Source organism: Cherax quadricarinatus, chromosome 17 (assembly GCF_038502225.1).
Source record: "Cherax quadricarinatus isolate ZL_2023a chromosome 17, ASM3850222v1, whole genome shotgun sequence".
NCBI classification, from domain to species: Eukaryota; Metazoa; Arthropoda; class Malacostraca; order Decapoda; family Parastacidae; genus Cherax; species Cherax quadricarinatus.
In genome coordinates, this window is record NC_091308.1 from 6,950,878 (window position 1) to 6,966,924 (window position 16,047).

A 16,047-nucleotide genomic window follows, 5' to 3' on the forward strand; every position below is an offset into this window, starting at 1 on the left:
CACTAATTGGGCGTCTCTGAATTTCATGAGATGATTGGTGGAATTTCGGTGTTGTACACAGGCGTTGTTCAGGTTATCGTTCCTACATGCGTAAATGTGTTCATTGAGGCGGGTGTCGAGGTTTCTGGCTGTTTCACCTACGTAAATCTTGTCACAGCCTCCACAGGGTATAGTGTAAACTCCTGCATTGACTGGTTCGTGGTGCTTGGATTTTGTCCTGGTTATATCCTTTATTGAAGTGCTAGAAGCGATGGCGACTCTGGTGTTAGCTGGTGAAAGTACTTTTGAGACGTTCAGTGCAACCTGACTGTTGGGAAGAATTATAACTTTGCTGGGAGTGGTGCTGATGCGTGGAGAATTTATGATCTGAAGAGCTCTTTTCTTGCAGTCTTTGATGAAAAAAGAAGGAAAATGTAACTCTGTGAATGTTTGGTGAATGTATGTACACTCCTCGTCAAGAAACTCAGGACTACAAATTCGGTATGCTCTTAGGAAAAACCCGATGATGATGCCTCTTTTGGTCTTGGTATCTTGACTGGAATAGAAGTGTGTGAGATCGTTTTTATTGGTGGGTTTCCGATAAACTTGAAATCTTAGGTTGTTGTCTACTTTGTGAATGAGGACGTCGAGGAAAGGTAGCTTGTCATTGGACTCTTCTTCTAGTGTAAACTGGATCGCCGGTTCAACTGCGTTGAGCCTTGCCTGACGATCCCGTACATCAAAACGTTTTGGAGTTATTACGAGGACATCGTCCACGTAACGTAACCAAGTGACGCTTGAAGGGATGATGTTGGCGAAGTGTTCGGACTCTAGGTGTTCCATGTATAAGTTGGCTAGGATGGCACTTATGGGGGACCCCATTCCCATGCCGTAGGTTTGTTTGTAGAGCTTGTTATTGAAAGAAAAACAGTTGAAATTAACACAGAGTTCAATTAAGTCAACAAAATCTCCGGGAGGTAGAGGAAGATTAAGGTCCTGATTGACTTTACGTCGTAGAACCTCGATGGCTTTTTTGGTAGGTACTTTTGTGAAGAGGGAAGTCACATCCAAACTGCTTAGTTTCTTGTTACGCTTAGGGCCAGGACATCCAACTTCTTTTCATTCATAACATCAGCAATCATCTGTTTCTTGTCATCCGCACTACATCCACGCATATTCAAGCATCCCAGTTTTATAAAGTTTTTCTTCTTCTCTTTTTTAGTAAATGTCTACAGGAGAAGGGGGTTACTAGCCCATCGCTCCCGGCATTTTAGTCGCCTCATACGACACGCATGGCTTACGGAGGAAAAATTCTTTTCCACTTCCCCATGGACAATAGAAGAAATAAATTAGAACAAGAGCTATTTAGAAAAAGGAGAAAAACCTAGATGTATGTATATATATATATGCATGTGCGTGTCTGTGAAGTGTGACCAAAGTGTAAGTAGGAGTAGCAAGATATCCCTGTTATCTAGCGTGTTTATGAGACAGAAAAAGACACCAGCAATCCTACCATCATGCCAAACAGTTACAGGTTTCTGTTTCACAGTCATCTGGCAGGACGGTAGTACTTCCCTGGGTGGTTGCTGTCTACCAACCTACTACCTACAATATATGTATATATATATACATATATATATATATATATATATATATATATATATATATATATATATATATATATATATATATATATATATATATATATATATATATATATATTCCACAAAATGCTTAAAAAGCAAAGATTTTGAAACAAGGGTATAAAGTACTGTCACAAACAGTAACTATTTGCCAAGCTTGTTCTGACTACATCTGGTGAAGAATGAGACAGTTACAATCTCATCACACACTCATTGTCAATTATTGTTATTCACACATCCAACAAGCCTTGTGATTTACAGAGAGGAAATATTTAATTATCATCGATTAATTTAAGGATGCTGGCAATTAAATGCGACTTTCTTCCCAGTGAAGGTACCGTCAAGACTCTTGTCACCTACAACATAACACCTCATATCTCATATGCTGATGTTTTACTATAAGAAAAATATTAATGCATCCAGTAAATAGATTGGTGCAAGGAGGAAGGAGCACCGATCTTTACTGAATGAATTCCAATAGGCCTTCTGCAGGAGGATCCCAGAGGCGGTAGCGAGGGGTGGATTCAGTAAAGATCAAAGTGGTGACCTTAACCTGGAGAATAATAAAGGGGTGTACTCAGCCAGTTGTTCGCCAGCAGGAGGGATAAAGAGGTCGAAACAGGAAGGAAGACATACAATAAAGTGTTCTCCAGGAAGAGCAAAGTTGGACCTCTGACAATAGGCTGCTGAAGATGCTAAGTATAATGACTGTCCTAATGAGCCTCCATCAGGAAGGATACAAGACACCTTCTGGTGCCAAGGAAAACTTAAGAGAGAGAATCCACCAGGATTATGTATATGTGTGTGTGTGTGTGTGTGTGTACTCACCTAGCTGTACTCACTTAGTTGTAGCTGCAACGGTCGAGTCACAGCTCCTGGCCCCGCCTCTTCACTGTGTGTGTGTGTGTGTACTCACCTAATTGTGGTTGCAGGGGTCGATTCGTAGCTCCTGGCTCCGCCTCTTCACTGGTCGTTATAAGAACATAAGATCATAAGAAATGAGAAACATTGCAACAGGCCTACTGGCCCATACTTGGCAGGTACACGTCAAAACCAACCCACCAATAAAAATATTTGCCCAACCCATCCCCAGCGCCACCCAAGCAACAAGCCCCGACAACCCACCTCCTCCTTCCCAACCGATGTGCAAGTCCCGCTCAAATCCAACCCCTCTCACGCATAAGAACACAGAAAGAACTAACACTGCAGCGGGCCAACCGGCCCACACTCGGCAGGTCCACCCAAAACCAAAAACACCTGTCCAACCCACCTGCTACTCCATCCGTGGAATAAGCTTTGATAATCAGGGCACTATTAAAAAGGGTACTGAAAAAGCTGAAGCACCTGGTCCATCACCAGGGTACTGAAGGAGCCGAAGCACCTGGTCCATCACCAGGGTACAGAGTGAACCAAATCACCTGGTCCATCAGCAGAGCACTGAATGAGTAGAGGCAGCTGGTCCATCACCAGGCCGTTGAAGGAGCCGAAGCACCTGGTCCATCACCAGGGTGCTGAATGAGCTGAAGCACCTGGTCCATCACCAGGGTACTGAATGAGCTGAAGCACCTGGTCCATCACCAGGGTACTGAATGAGCCGAAGCACCTGGTCCATCACCAGGGTACTGAATGAGCCGAAGCACCTGGTCCATCACCAGGGTACTGAATGAGCTGAAGCACCTGGTCCATCACCAGGGTACTGAATGAGCTGAAGCACCTGGTCCATCACCAGGGTACTGAATGAGCTGAAGCACCTGGTCCATCACCAGGGTACTGAATGAGCCGAAGCACCTGGTCCATCACCAGGGTACTGAATGAGCTGAAGCACCTGGTCCATCACCAGGGTACTGAATGAGCTGAAGCACCTGGTCCATCACCAGGGTACTGAATGAGTTGAAGCACCTGGTCCATCACCAGGGTACTGAATGAGCTGAAGCACCTGGTCCATCACCAGGGTACTGAATGAGCCGAAGCACCTGGTCCATCACCAGGGTACTGAAGGAACTGAAGCACCTGGTCCATCACCAGGGTACTGAAGGAACTGAAGCACCTGGTCCATCACCAGGGTACTGAAGGAACTGAAGCACCTGGTCCATCACCAGGGTACTGAAGGATCTGAAGCACCTGGTCCATCACCAGGGTACTGAAGGATCTGAAGCACCTGGTCCATCACCAGGGTACTGAAGGATCTGAAGCACCTGGTCCATCACCAGGGTACTGAAGGAACTGAAGCACCTGGTCCATCACCAGGGTACTGAAGGAGCCAAAGCATCTGGTCCATCACCAGGGTACTGAAGGAACTGAAGCACCTGGTCCATCACCAGGGTACTGAAGGAACTGAAGCACCTGGTCCATCACCAGGGTACTGAAGGAACTGAAGCACCTGGTCCATCACCAGGGTACTGAAGGATCTGAAGCACCTGGTCCATCACCAGGGTACTGAAGGAACTGAAGCACCTGGTCCATCACCAGGGTACTGAAGGAACTGAAGCACCTGGTCCATCACCAGGGTACTGAAGGAACTGAAGCACCTGGTCCATCACCAGGGTACTGAAGGAACTGAAGCACCTGGTCCATCACCAGGGTACTGAAGGAACTGAAGCACCTGGTCCATCACCAGGGTACTGAATGAGCTGAAGCACCTGGTCCATCACCAGGGTACTGAATGAGCCGAAGCACCTGGTCCATCACCAGGGTACTGAATGAGCCGAAGCACCTGGTCCATCACCAGGGTACTGAATGAGCTGAAGCACCTGGTCCATCACCAGGGTACTGAATGAGCTGAAGCACCTGGTCCATCACCAGGGTACTGAATGAGCTGAAGCACCTGGTCCATCACCAGGGTACTGAATGAGCCGAAGCACCTGGTCCATCACCAGGGTACTGAATGAGCTGAAGCACCTGGTCCATCACCAGGGTACTGAATGAGCTGAAGCACCTGGTCCATCACCAGGGTACTGAATGAGTTGAAGCACCTGGTCCATCACCAGGGTACTGAATGAGCTGAAGCACCTGGTCCATCACCAGGGTACTGAATGAGCCGAAGCACCTGGTCCATCACCAGGGTACTGAAGGAACTGAAGCACCTGGTCCATCACCAGGGTACTGAAGGAACTGAAGCACCTGGTCCATCACCAGGGTACTGAAGGAACTGAAGCACCTGGTCCATCACCAGGGTACTGAAGGATCTGAAGCACCTGGTCCATCACCAGGGTACTGAAGGATCTGAAGCACCTGGTCCATCACCAGGGTACTGAAGGATCTGAAGCACCTGGTCCATCACCAGGGTACTGAAGGAACTGAAGCACCTGGTCCATCACCAGGGTACTGAAGGAACTGAAGCACCTGGTCCATCACCAGGGTACTGAAGGAGCCAAAGCATCTGGTCCATCACCAGGGTACTGAAGGAACTGAAGCACCTGGTCCATCACCAGGGTACTGAAGGAACTGAAGCACCTGGTCCATCACCAGGGTACTGAAGGAACTGAAGCACCTGGTCCATCACCAGGGTACTGAAGGATCTGAAGCACCTGGTCCATCACCAGGGTACTGAAGGAACTGAAGCACCTGGTCCATCACCAGGGTACTGAAGGAACTGAAGCACCTGGTCCATCACCAGGGTACTGAAGGAACTGAAGCACCTGGTCCATCACCAGGGTACTGAAGGAACTGAAGCACCTGGTCCATCACCAGGGTACTGAAGGAACTGAAGCACCTGGTCCATCACCAGGGTACTGAATGAGCTGAAGCACCTGGTCCATCACCAGGGTACTGAATGAGCCGAAGCACCTGGTCCATCACCAGGGTACTGAATGAGCCGAAGCACCTGGTCCATCACCAGGGTACTGAATGAGCTGAAGCACCTGGTCCATCACCAGGGTACTGAATGAGCTGAAGCACCTGGTCCATCACCAGGGTACTGAATGAGCTGAAGCACCTGGTCCATCACCAGGGTACTGAATGAGCCGAAGCACCTGGTCCATCACCAGGGTACTGAATGAGCTGAAGCACCTGGTCCATCACCAGGGTACTGAATGAGCTGAAGCACCTGGTCCATCACCAGGGTACTGAATGAGTTGAAGCACCTGGTCCATCACCAGGGTACTGAATGAGCTGAAGCACCTGGTCCATCACCAGGGTACTGAATGAGCCGAAGCACCTGGTCCATCACCAGGGTACTGAAGGAACTGAAGCACCTGGTCCATCACCAGGGTACTGAAGGAACTGAAGCACCTGGTCCATCACCAGGGTACTGAAGGAACTGAAGCACCTGGTCCATCACCAGGGTACTGAAGGATCTGAAGCACCTGGTCCATCACCAGGGTACTGAAGGATCTGAAGCACCTGGTCCATCACCAGGGTACTGAAGGATCTGAAGCACCTGGTCCATCACCAGGGTACTGAAGGAACTGAAGCACCTGGTCCATCACCAGGGTACTGAAGGAGCCAAAGCATCTGGTCCATCACCAGGGTACTGAAGGAACTGAAGCACCTGGTCCATCACCAGGGTACTGAAGGAACTGAAGCACCTGGTCCATCACCAGGGTACTGAAGGAACTGAAGCACCTGGTCCATCACCAGGGTACTGAAGGATCTGAAGCACCTGGTCCATCACCAGGGTACTGAAGGAACTGAAGCACCTGGTCCATCACCAGGGTACTGAAGGAACTGAAGCACCTGGTCCATCACCAGGGTACTGAAGGAACTGAAGCACCTGGTCCATCACCAGGGTACTGAAGGAACTGAAGCACCTGGTCCATCACCAGGGTACTGAAGGAACTGAAGCACCTGGTCCATCACCAGGGTACTGAAGGATCTGAAGCACCTGGTCCATCACCAGGGTACTGAAGGATCTGAAGCACCTGGTCCATCACCAGGGTACTGAAGGATCTGAAGCACCTGGTCCATCACCAGGGTACTGAAGGATCTGAAGCACCTGGTCCATCACCAGGGTACTGAAGGAGCCAAAGCATCTGGTCCATCACCAGGGTACTGAAGGAACTGAAGCACCTGGTCCATCACCAGGGTACTGAAGGATCTGAAGCACCTGGTCCATCACCAGGGTACTGAAGGAACTGAAGCACCTGGTCCATCACCAGGGTACTGAAGGAACTGAAGCACCTGGTCCATCACCAGGGTACTGAAGGATCTGAAGCACCTGGTCCATCACCAGGGTACTGAAGGAACTGAAGCACCTGGTCCATCACCAGGGTACTGAAGGAACTGAAGCACCTGGTCCATCACCAGGGTACTGAAGGATCTGAAGCACCTGGTCCATCACCAGGGTACTGAAGGAACTGAAGCACCTGGTCCATCACCAGGGTACTGAAGGAACTGAAGCACCTGGTCCATCACCAGGGTACTGAAGGAACTGAAGCACCTGGTCCATCACCAGGGTACTGAAGGATCTGAAGCACCTGGTCCATCACCAGGGTACTGAAGGAACTGAAGCACCTGGTCCATCACCAGGGTACTGAAGGAACTGAAGCACCTGGTCCATCACCAGGGTACTGAAGGAACTGAAGCACCTGGTCCATCACCAGGGTACTGAAGGAACTGAAGCATCTGGTCCATCACCAGGGTACTGAAGGAACTGAAGCACCTGGTCCATCACCATTGTACTGAAGGAACTGAAGCACCTGGTCCATCACCAGGGTACTGAAGGAACTGAAGCACCTGGTCCATCACCAGGGTACTGAAGGTGCTGAAGCACCTGGTCCATCACCAGGGTACTGAAGGAACTGAAGCACCTGGTCCATCACCAGGGTACTGAAGGAACTGAAGCACCTGGTCCATCACCAGGGTACTGAAGGAACTGAAGCACCTGGTCCATCACCAGGGTACTGAAGAAACTGAAGCACCTGGTCCGTCACCAGGGTACTGAAGGAACTGAAGCACCTGGTCCATCACCAGGGTACTGAAGGAACTGAAGCACCTGGTCCATCACCAGGGTACTGAAGGAACTGAAGCACCTGGTCCATCACCAGGGTACTGAAGGAACTGAAGCACCTGGTCCATCACCAGGGTACTGAAGGAACTGAAGCACCTGGTCCATCACCAGGGTACTGAAGGAACTGAAGCACCTGGTCCATCACCAGGGTACTGAAGGAACTGAAGCACCTGGTCCATCACCAGGGTACTGAAGGAACTGAAGCACCTGGTCCATCACCAGGGTACTGAAGGTGCTGAAGCACCTGGTCCATCACCAGGGTACTGAAGGAACTGAAGCACCTGGTCCATCACCAGGGTACTGAAGGAACTGAAGCACCTGGTCCGTCACCAGGGTACTGAAGGAACTGAAGCACCTGGTCCATCACCAATGTACTGAAGGAACTGAAGCACCTGGTCCATCACCAGGGTACTGAAGGAACTGAAGCACCTGGTCCATCACCAGGGTACTGAAGGAACTGAAGCACCTGGTCCATCACCAGGGTACTGAAGGAACTGAAGCACCTGGTCCGTCACCAGGGTACTGAAGGAACTGAAGCACCTGGTCCGTCACCAGGGTACTGAAGGAACTGAAGCACCTGGTCCGTCACCAGGGTACTGAAGGAACTGAAGCACCTGGTCCATCATCAGGGTACTGAAGGAACTGAAGCACCTGGTCCATCATCAGGGCACTGAAGGAGCTAAAGCACCTGGTCCATCATCAGGGCACTGAAGGAGCTAAAGCACCTGGTCCATCATCAGGGCACTGAAGGAGCTAAAGCACCTGGTCCATCATCAGGGCACTGAAGGAGCTAAAGCACCTGGTCCATCACCAGGGTACTGAAGGAACTGAAGCACCTGGTCCATCACCAGGGTACTGAAGGAACTGAAGCACCTGGTCCATCACCAGGGTACTGAAGGAACTGAAGCACCTGGTCCATCACCAGGGTACTGAAGGAACTGAAGCACCTGGTCCATCATCAGGGCACTGAAGGAGCTAAAGCACCTGGTCCATCATCAGGGTACTGAAGGAACTGAAGCACCTGGTCCATCACCAGGGTACTGAAGGAACTGAAGCACCTGGTCCATCACCAGGGTACTGAAGGAACTGAAGCACCTGGTCCATCATCAGGGTACTGAAGGAACTGAAGCACCTGGTCCATCACCAGGGTACTGAAGGAACTGAAGCACCTGGTCCATCACCAGGGTACTGAAGGAACTGAAGCACCTGGTCCATCACCAGGGTACTGAAGGAACTGAAGCACCTGGTCCATCACCAGGGTACTGAAGGAACTGAAGCACCTGGTCCATCACCAGGGTACTGAAGGAACTGAAGCACCTGGTCCATCCCCAGGGTACTGAAGGAACTGAAGCACCTGGTCCATCATCAGGGCACTGAAGGAGCTAAAGCACCTGGTCCATCATCAGGGCACTGAAGGAGCTAAAGCACCTGGTCCATCATCAGGGTACTGAAGGAACTGAAGCACCTGGTCCATCACCAGGGTACTGAAGGAACTGAAGCACCTGGTCCATCCCCAGGGTACTGAAGGGCAATGAGTGAGCCGAAGCAACTAGTCCATCACCAGATCACCGAGGGAGCTGAAGCACCTGGTCTATCACCTGGGCACCGAGAGAGCTGAAGCCAAAAGCCTGCTCATATCCAAGCCCTCTCGCTCAAAAGAGTAGAAGAAAGGAGAAACACTGCAGCAGGCCAGGCGACCCACACTAGGCAGGTCCCCGTTAAACCCAAAACCAAACCCACAAACGAAAACACCTGCTCAACCCCCGTTCTACTCCACCCATGGAATAAGCGAGGTCAGCGTCACCACTGGACGAAGTCAACATCACCACTGTATGTGTATGTATGTGTATAATAATAAACCAGTGTGTATATTACTGAGTTCAAATAGTGAGGGAGACTCGACCCTCTGTCCGATGTACAAAAAATACTCTGGGTCATCAAGAAGAATGATAAATACAGAGCCGAATCAGAACTGCCGAATAAATCAGAGATATCACAAAAGCACATTCACGTTCTGAGGACAGTAAAGAAGTTGAATGAGATTAAAGCTATTTAATTTTAGCTGACCCCATTCATGGGTTCAGAAGTAATGACGAAGGTAACCCACATCAGTCGACTCTACTGTAAAAGAGACCAGGTTCCAGAGTTCGATCATAAGTATTTCACACACACACACACACACACACACACACATAAATACACACGAGGAGAAACGCATGCAATAAATGCCAAGTGTCTATGGAAAAGTTCCTTTGATAATTGGTAACATACACTACATATAGGTCAAGTGCCTATCAACAAGTACTTTTGACAACCGGAGACCAATAATAAACACACATTACTAACAAATGAATAGCAAAAAGCACCGTGACACGAATGAAGTGAGCAGGTTAATCTGGCATCGTAAAGCTTATCAATCGCTCAGTCCAGCTCTCAATGGCAATATGGAATTCCTTTATCTGGCCGTCAGTACAATACGAGGGGAAGCCAGCGAGTGAGTAGTGAGAGTGTGAGGGAGCAGGCGTGTGAGTGGTGAGGTGGGGGGACCGGTGTGTGAGTTTTGAGTAGTTGTGGGAAGTAATGTATGAGTGGTGAGGAGGTGGGTGAGTTAGTACGTTAGTAATGGAAAGGTGGGTGAGTCAGACCGTGAGTTGTGAGAAAGGTGGGGGAGACAGCAGTGTGAGTTGTGAGTAATTGAGGAGACACCAGTGTGGGTGGTGAGTAGGTGGGGAGACAGCAGTGTGGGTGATGAGTAGTTGAGGAGACAGCAGTGTGGGTGGTGAGTAGGTGGGGAGACAGCAGTGTGGGTGGTGAGTAGGTGGAGAGACAACACAGTGTGGGCGGTGAGTGGGTGGGGAGACAGCAGTGTGAGTGGTGAGTAGGTAGGGAGACAGCACAGTGTGGGTGGTGAGTTGGTGTTGAGACAGCAGTGAGGGTGGTAAGTAGGTGGGGAGACAGCACAGTATGGGCTGCGAGTTGGTGTTGAGACAGCAGTGTGGGTGGCAAGTAGGTGAGGAGATAGCACAGTGTGGGTGGTGAGTTGGTGTTGAGACAGCAGTGTGGGTGGTAAGTAGGTGGGGAGACAGCACAGTATGGGCTGCGAGTTGGTTTTGAGACAGCAGTGAGGGTGTGGGTGGTGAGTTGGTGTTGAGACAGCAGCGAGGGTGTGGGTGGTGAGTTGGTGTTGAGAGAGCAATGTGGGTGGTAAGTAGATGGGGAGACAGCACAGTGTGGGCGGCGAGTTGGTGTTGAGACTGCAGTGAGGGTGGTAAGTAGGTGGGGAGACAGCACAGTATGGGCTGCGAGTTGGTGTTGAGACAGCAGTGTGGGTGGTGAGCAGGTTGGAATACAGCAGTGTGAGTGGTGACTTACTAGAGAAGACAACAGTCTTCTGTCAGTAGGTGTTCAGCTAGGTCACAGACGGCCAGGCTCTACGTGCTGCCAGAGACGGGTGGATACCTGAGCAGGTGAGAGTTCAGCTTTGTATATTCTACTTTACCTTCGGAGGTAATAACGAATTATAGTCTTGTTGAAAAAAAGCCATACTTAACCCTTTCAAGAAAACTATCCATCATTATAAGTTAGAGTTTCGATATACTAGGGTAACTTCTTAATCAAATTTACCATTGAAGAGGAGAGGGTAGTAGACATGCTAGGAGAGATGGAAATAGAGACACATAGTAGGATAGATGGAAGCTATACGAATGATGAGAAGCTAGAAGAGACGTAAGTGAAAGGAAACAATGGAAGAGGCGTATGTGTGGGATGGCTAGAAGACGCATAAGAGGAAAGTTGAAGGAGAAATATGTTTAGAAATTGTACGTCGGATGACAGAAAGATGCAGTATTTGCAATGCCTTGTATTATGAAGCTGAAAACATTTATTAGCGTAATCTTACATATGTTTGTCAGTGAGTGTTGAAGTATTTATCTATATCTGTGCCTCCCATTAATGCCAGAGTAACTAAACTTTGTCACAGGCTTTCTCATATCTAGCAGCAGCGGGTTTAAAGCTTTACAATATCTCAAGCTTTTAATTTTAAGAGAACAGCTCCCTTCGAGGGGAAGGGAATCTTTTTTTTTAATGCGCTGTGGTGGGTGGCACATCATTTTCAAGTTAATTTTGTACTGATGGCAAAAATATATATATTCAACCGAATCCTAAACTAACCTAACCAAACGAAACCTAACCTAACCTAGGTTAGGTTAGCTTATATTAGACTAGGTTAGGGTAGGTTACGTTACGTTAGGTTATATCTTACAATAATGTAACATAGGTTAGGTTAAGGTCAGAATGATTCGATTTGTGTTTCTCAATCACAATTAATTAATTATAACATACCAAAATGCCATAATGAAAGTCTTTCACTGTTTTTAAAAAAGCATAAAAAGAGACAAATATTTTGCAATTCAGCAACTGGAGATAAGCCTAGCGGACATTATACATTGATCAATTTTGAACTATAATCAAAACACGACTGATAACACTTGATGAAACTGGTCTAAAGCAAAAATACTTCAGAAACAAAACTTGCCATTCTTTTACTAATTTTGGGTCACTGAATGCGGAAATATATAGATATGGACTCAGGCTGGTTGCTGTTTTCTCTGACCTGGGAAAGGAGGCGGGAAATTCCATAAACCATATATTTAGTTGCATGTAACCACAATGTGTAACTGTTTAAAAAATAAATACAACTTCTTTTAGCCAATCGAGTGTTGTTATGGTCATATTAGCTTCCAGCACACCAAAAAATAGAAAGAAAGTGAGATATCTTTTTCTCCGAAGCACAACATAGCATAAAATTTGTAAACCAGTATAATGGTGCAAGATGGACTAGTAGTCAGTCGTCTAAATATTTCTCTCTACTCGTGAGTTTGTCGAGAATTCTTCCAGTCGAGGTGCTCTGGCTTTTGTTCCTTATTGATAACTGAATCAATCGCATAACGGTGAAGAGTCGCTTTTCATCGTCACAAATATTTTGGCGACGACAGCTATCAAGGAGCTCCACAGCTCAAATAAGCTACACTGCAACCAGTCGTAACTGCAGTATGAAAATATCACAAATCCTGAACTGGAGCAATTCACTACTAACCAATAATTTGATGAGGAAAATGTAGGTGACGTTTCGGACCGTCCTGGCCTTTTACTGAGTAATAAATATTACATAGGAAAGCTGATGAACCTTCATTTTACTGTATTGTGAGGCACTGATTAACTAGATGTGTCTAGAATTGGTTTCTTCAGCTGCTGGTGCATATTATTCTTTCATGAAACAAAAAGAAATGGCATAACAATTGGTGTTTGAAATTTTCTATTTACTCGTATAATGAAACGCCTTCAGAGTCTAAATCTGGCACTGCAGGGAAAGGCCAAGATCGTATATAACATCATACAGATAGTTTTCAGATTCCAGAGCAAGGTCAACCTCTTTTAAAAAGAACTACTATGAAGAACTCTGGCCATTTTCCTCTTCTCGAAAGTAGGGTAAATACTTTTAGTGATAATGAAGATATGAAGATAAATTACAGGGACTAATAGACGACTTTCACTTCAGGGTTGACTACTTAATAAAAGATCAAAACAGGCCTCAAATTTCTTGTAAAGCGTTTCATGGCGGATGTGATCAGAGATGGTTTTCCTGATTGGACACTTCAGGTTATGAAGCCCACCTCAATATAGAATAACTTTTGCAGATACAGAACTTCTTGACATTAACGATGATACATTCATAAAATGTTATTCGCAAGGTACCATACTTGAAGTGTGCTACTTGATTCAGTTTCTGGTACAACTCATTGCTTTGAATAAATGGCTCTGTAACGAAGTTTGTAAAATGGATTCACTAATTAACTTCTGACGAAGCTTCTTCAAATCTGCTTCTCTCTGGAATAAGTACTTCTTTTTTATTATAATAATAATAATAATAATAATAATAATAATAATAATAATAATAATAATAATAATAATAATAAATCTGAAATAAGCAAGTAACTACATGACCAATCCAGCTTGTTATCCGGATACTTATTGAGCGGATGGAAGCAAACATACGTGAGTGTGTAGTAAGTTTATTGCTATATACAACCAGGCTGGCAAAGTGGGGACGAGCCTAAAGTGAAGACGAACCCAGTGGACGGCTGATAGCTAGGCGAGTGGGAGGTAAATGAGAACGGGACGTCATGACAGTGTTGAGCTGGGCCAAGCAATGGGAGTAACCACCATATGTCAGGTCAGGCATAGACCAGTGGTGGGCAGTTTGAAAAGCTACAGAAGGCAGTTTTACACATCGTTCAGATTTCCGAAAACTTGCCTCTAGAAGGGAGACCCACGTCAACCTTACTTACAGTAGTGATCAGCCAGCTTACCGTAAATACAATCTTAATAAATACTACCAGGTAATTGATAATCCTTTTCAACATGTATTTACAATACTATACAATAATGATCAGCTTATATTTAGAGTATGGTATGGAATCTTTTCTTTAAAAATATTTAAAAGAAAAATAATGTGAGCTAGTTGCATCATGCGCTTCTCAGTAATCTAAAATATTTTGAGCAAAGCTCTTTGGTCATCAAGATTTGGCCGCAAAATGACAAAGTATCGTTCCTAACGATACCCAAATTTTAGCAAATGCATCTGAGATATTCACTCCCATAAAAAAAACATATTTCTATCTCGATGAATAACTGACCTATTCTCTGGGTATGGTGTGGCAGGAGAGATGTGGGTGTGGCTGGTATTAGCCCTCTTGGTCAGCTGGGCCGAGGCGATGAGACGCTGGGAATATTTCATTGCACCTGGAGTTACATTCAACAATAGCGAGGCCTACAACAGCTCTCCCGTCAGCTCCCTAGGTGAGTCGCCTCAAGGCTCACCTTCACTGCTTAGTTTTTCGTTTTCGTAATATCTCTGCTAGTAATATTTACAATAAAACGTTATTTTTAAGGTCACTAGATGTATATATAATACTAGATTAGCTGTTACTCTTGATTGTTAATATACTTGGCGTTTAATAAGTTCCAGCTCTTGGAACTTATCTACGAGTTACAGCTCCTGGGCCTCTTTACAGTGCTGAATTATATACTTTTTGGCTTATTTAGAGCTCTTGAGGGTACCATCACAATTCTCCAGTTTTAGTGGTGTTTGATTGGGTTTAGTTTTGAGTTCTGGCTCATTGCTGCTCGAGGATATCTGTAAATGGTTCATTTCAAATTCTTAAGTTTCTTAACAGTATATTTCCAGATTCTGGAAAACTCGAGAATGTTAAGTCAGGGACAGCTCGAGGATATCCTGAGAGTGAACTTGATAAAGTCCACACATTGGACTTTATCAGTTCACAAACAGATGTACATGGGTAATGAGTACATGAGTACATACAGTGTGGAGAGTCAGGAGGAGAATGTTGCGTAGGTTGGATCTGAGTTGGACCTGCACGGGACGGGCGAGTGTGTATGTTATGTAGGATAACGATAACGAAGTTTCCTAGCAAGGGATTCAGCTATGTTGTGACTTGATAAAGTCCACTGTGCTGGCGAAACGTAGGCAATAAAGGATCACATTACACTTCGCTGCATTTGTGTCGATATTTTATACTTTTATCCATATCCTTAGAGTGTTGAGTTATATACAGCTCCTGGGCCTCTTGACAATATCTTTACGACGCCACATTCGCTTGCTCTCAAATTCTTACAGTTTTTCGCAGTATTGTGTTCCAAATTTAATGCACACAATCTGCTGGACCAATTGAGTATTCAAAATAATAACAACTCGTGAACCAAGTAGATCCATCACTTCTTGCATGGATCACTTAATAAAATTAGCCTTCGACTGTGTTCCTGTACATAACCTATTTTGTAAATTTAAAAATTTTTGAAAACTTATTGTTTTCTAAAGTGGGTTTATTTTATTTTCACAACCTTGTAGTTAGTTCACTTTATCCAGTTAGATGAATGTTATGATACATTGAACACTCATGTTTGGCATTCTTGATTTTAATTACGAGAAAAAACTAAACAAACTACAACAGTACTTGGATTGATATATATATATATATATATATATATATATATATATGGGAATTTTTCCCGGTATTTTCGGTTTTTGCTATTTTGTTTGTACTATGCTTGTAATTTGTAGATACAAATGCTGTCGGGGAATAGTTGGTACCCTTTTCCACTTAGCAAAGTAATTTTTTTATATAAATACATAATTACTTTCTACATCAGTAAATATTGCTTAGTTTTCTAAATATCTGAATCATTTTTATGTGTATTGTTTGTGTACTTACTATGTATTTTAAATGTTTATGCTTGGTTTCTTATTAAATTTTGACAAACAAATTTATAGGGTTACCCTGGAGAGATTGTATAACTTAAACATGTAAGACAAAAACATTTTTGCTTTTTGTTGTTATGTTCTTCATTGTAATACGTCATTAAAATTATTTTTGATCATTGTAAGTATACCAATACTTA

At 45.7% G+C, this 16,047-nt stretch overlaps 1 protein-coding gene across 1 annotated transcript in view; it reads left to right on the forward strand.

The window, feature by feature from the left end:
• Positions 1-10,516: 10,516 nt before the first annotated feature.
• Positions 10,517-16,047, forward strand: part of LOC128686403 (uncharacterized) — a 13,473-nt gene continuing 7,942 nt past the window's right edge. Inside the window, exons 1-2 of the mRNA XM_070085768.1 lie at positions 10,517-11,036; positions 14,290-14,427. Coding sequence (XP_069941869.1) covers positions 14,295-14,427 — 133 coding nt within the window. The 5' untranslated portion in view covers positions 10,517-11,036; positions 14,290-14,294. The remainder of the gene's footprint in view (positions 11,037-14,289; positions 14,428-16,047) is intronic.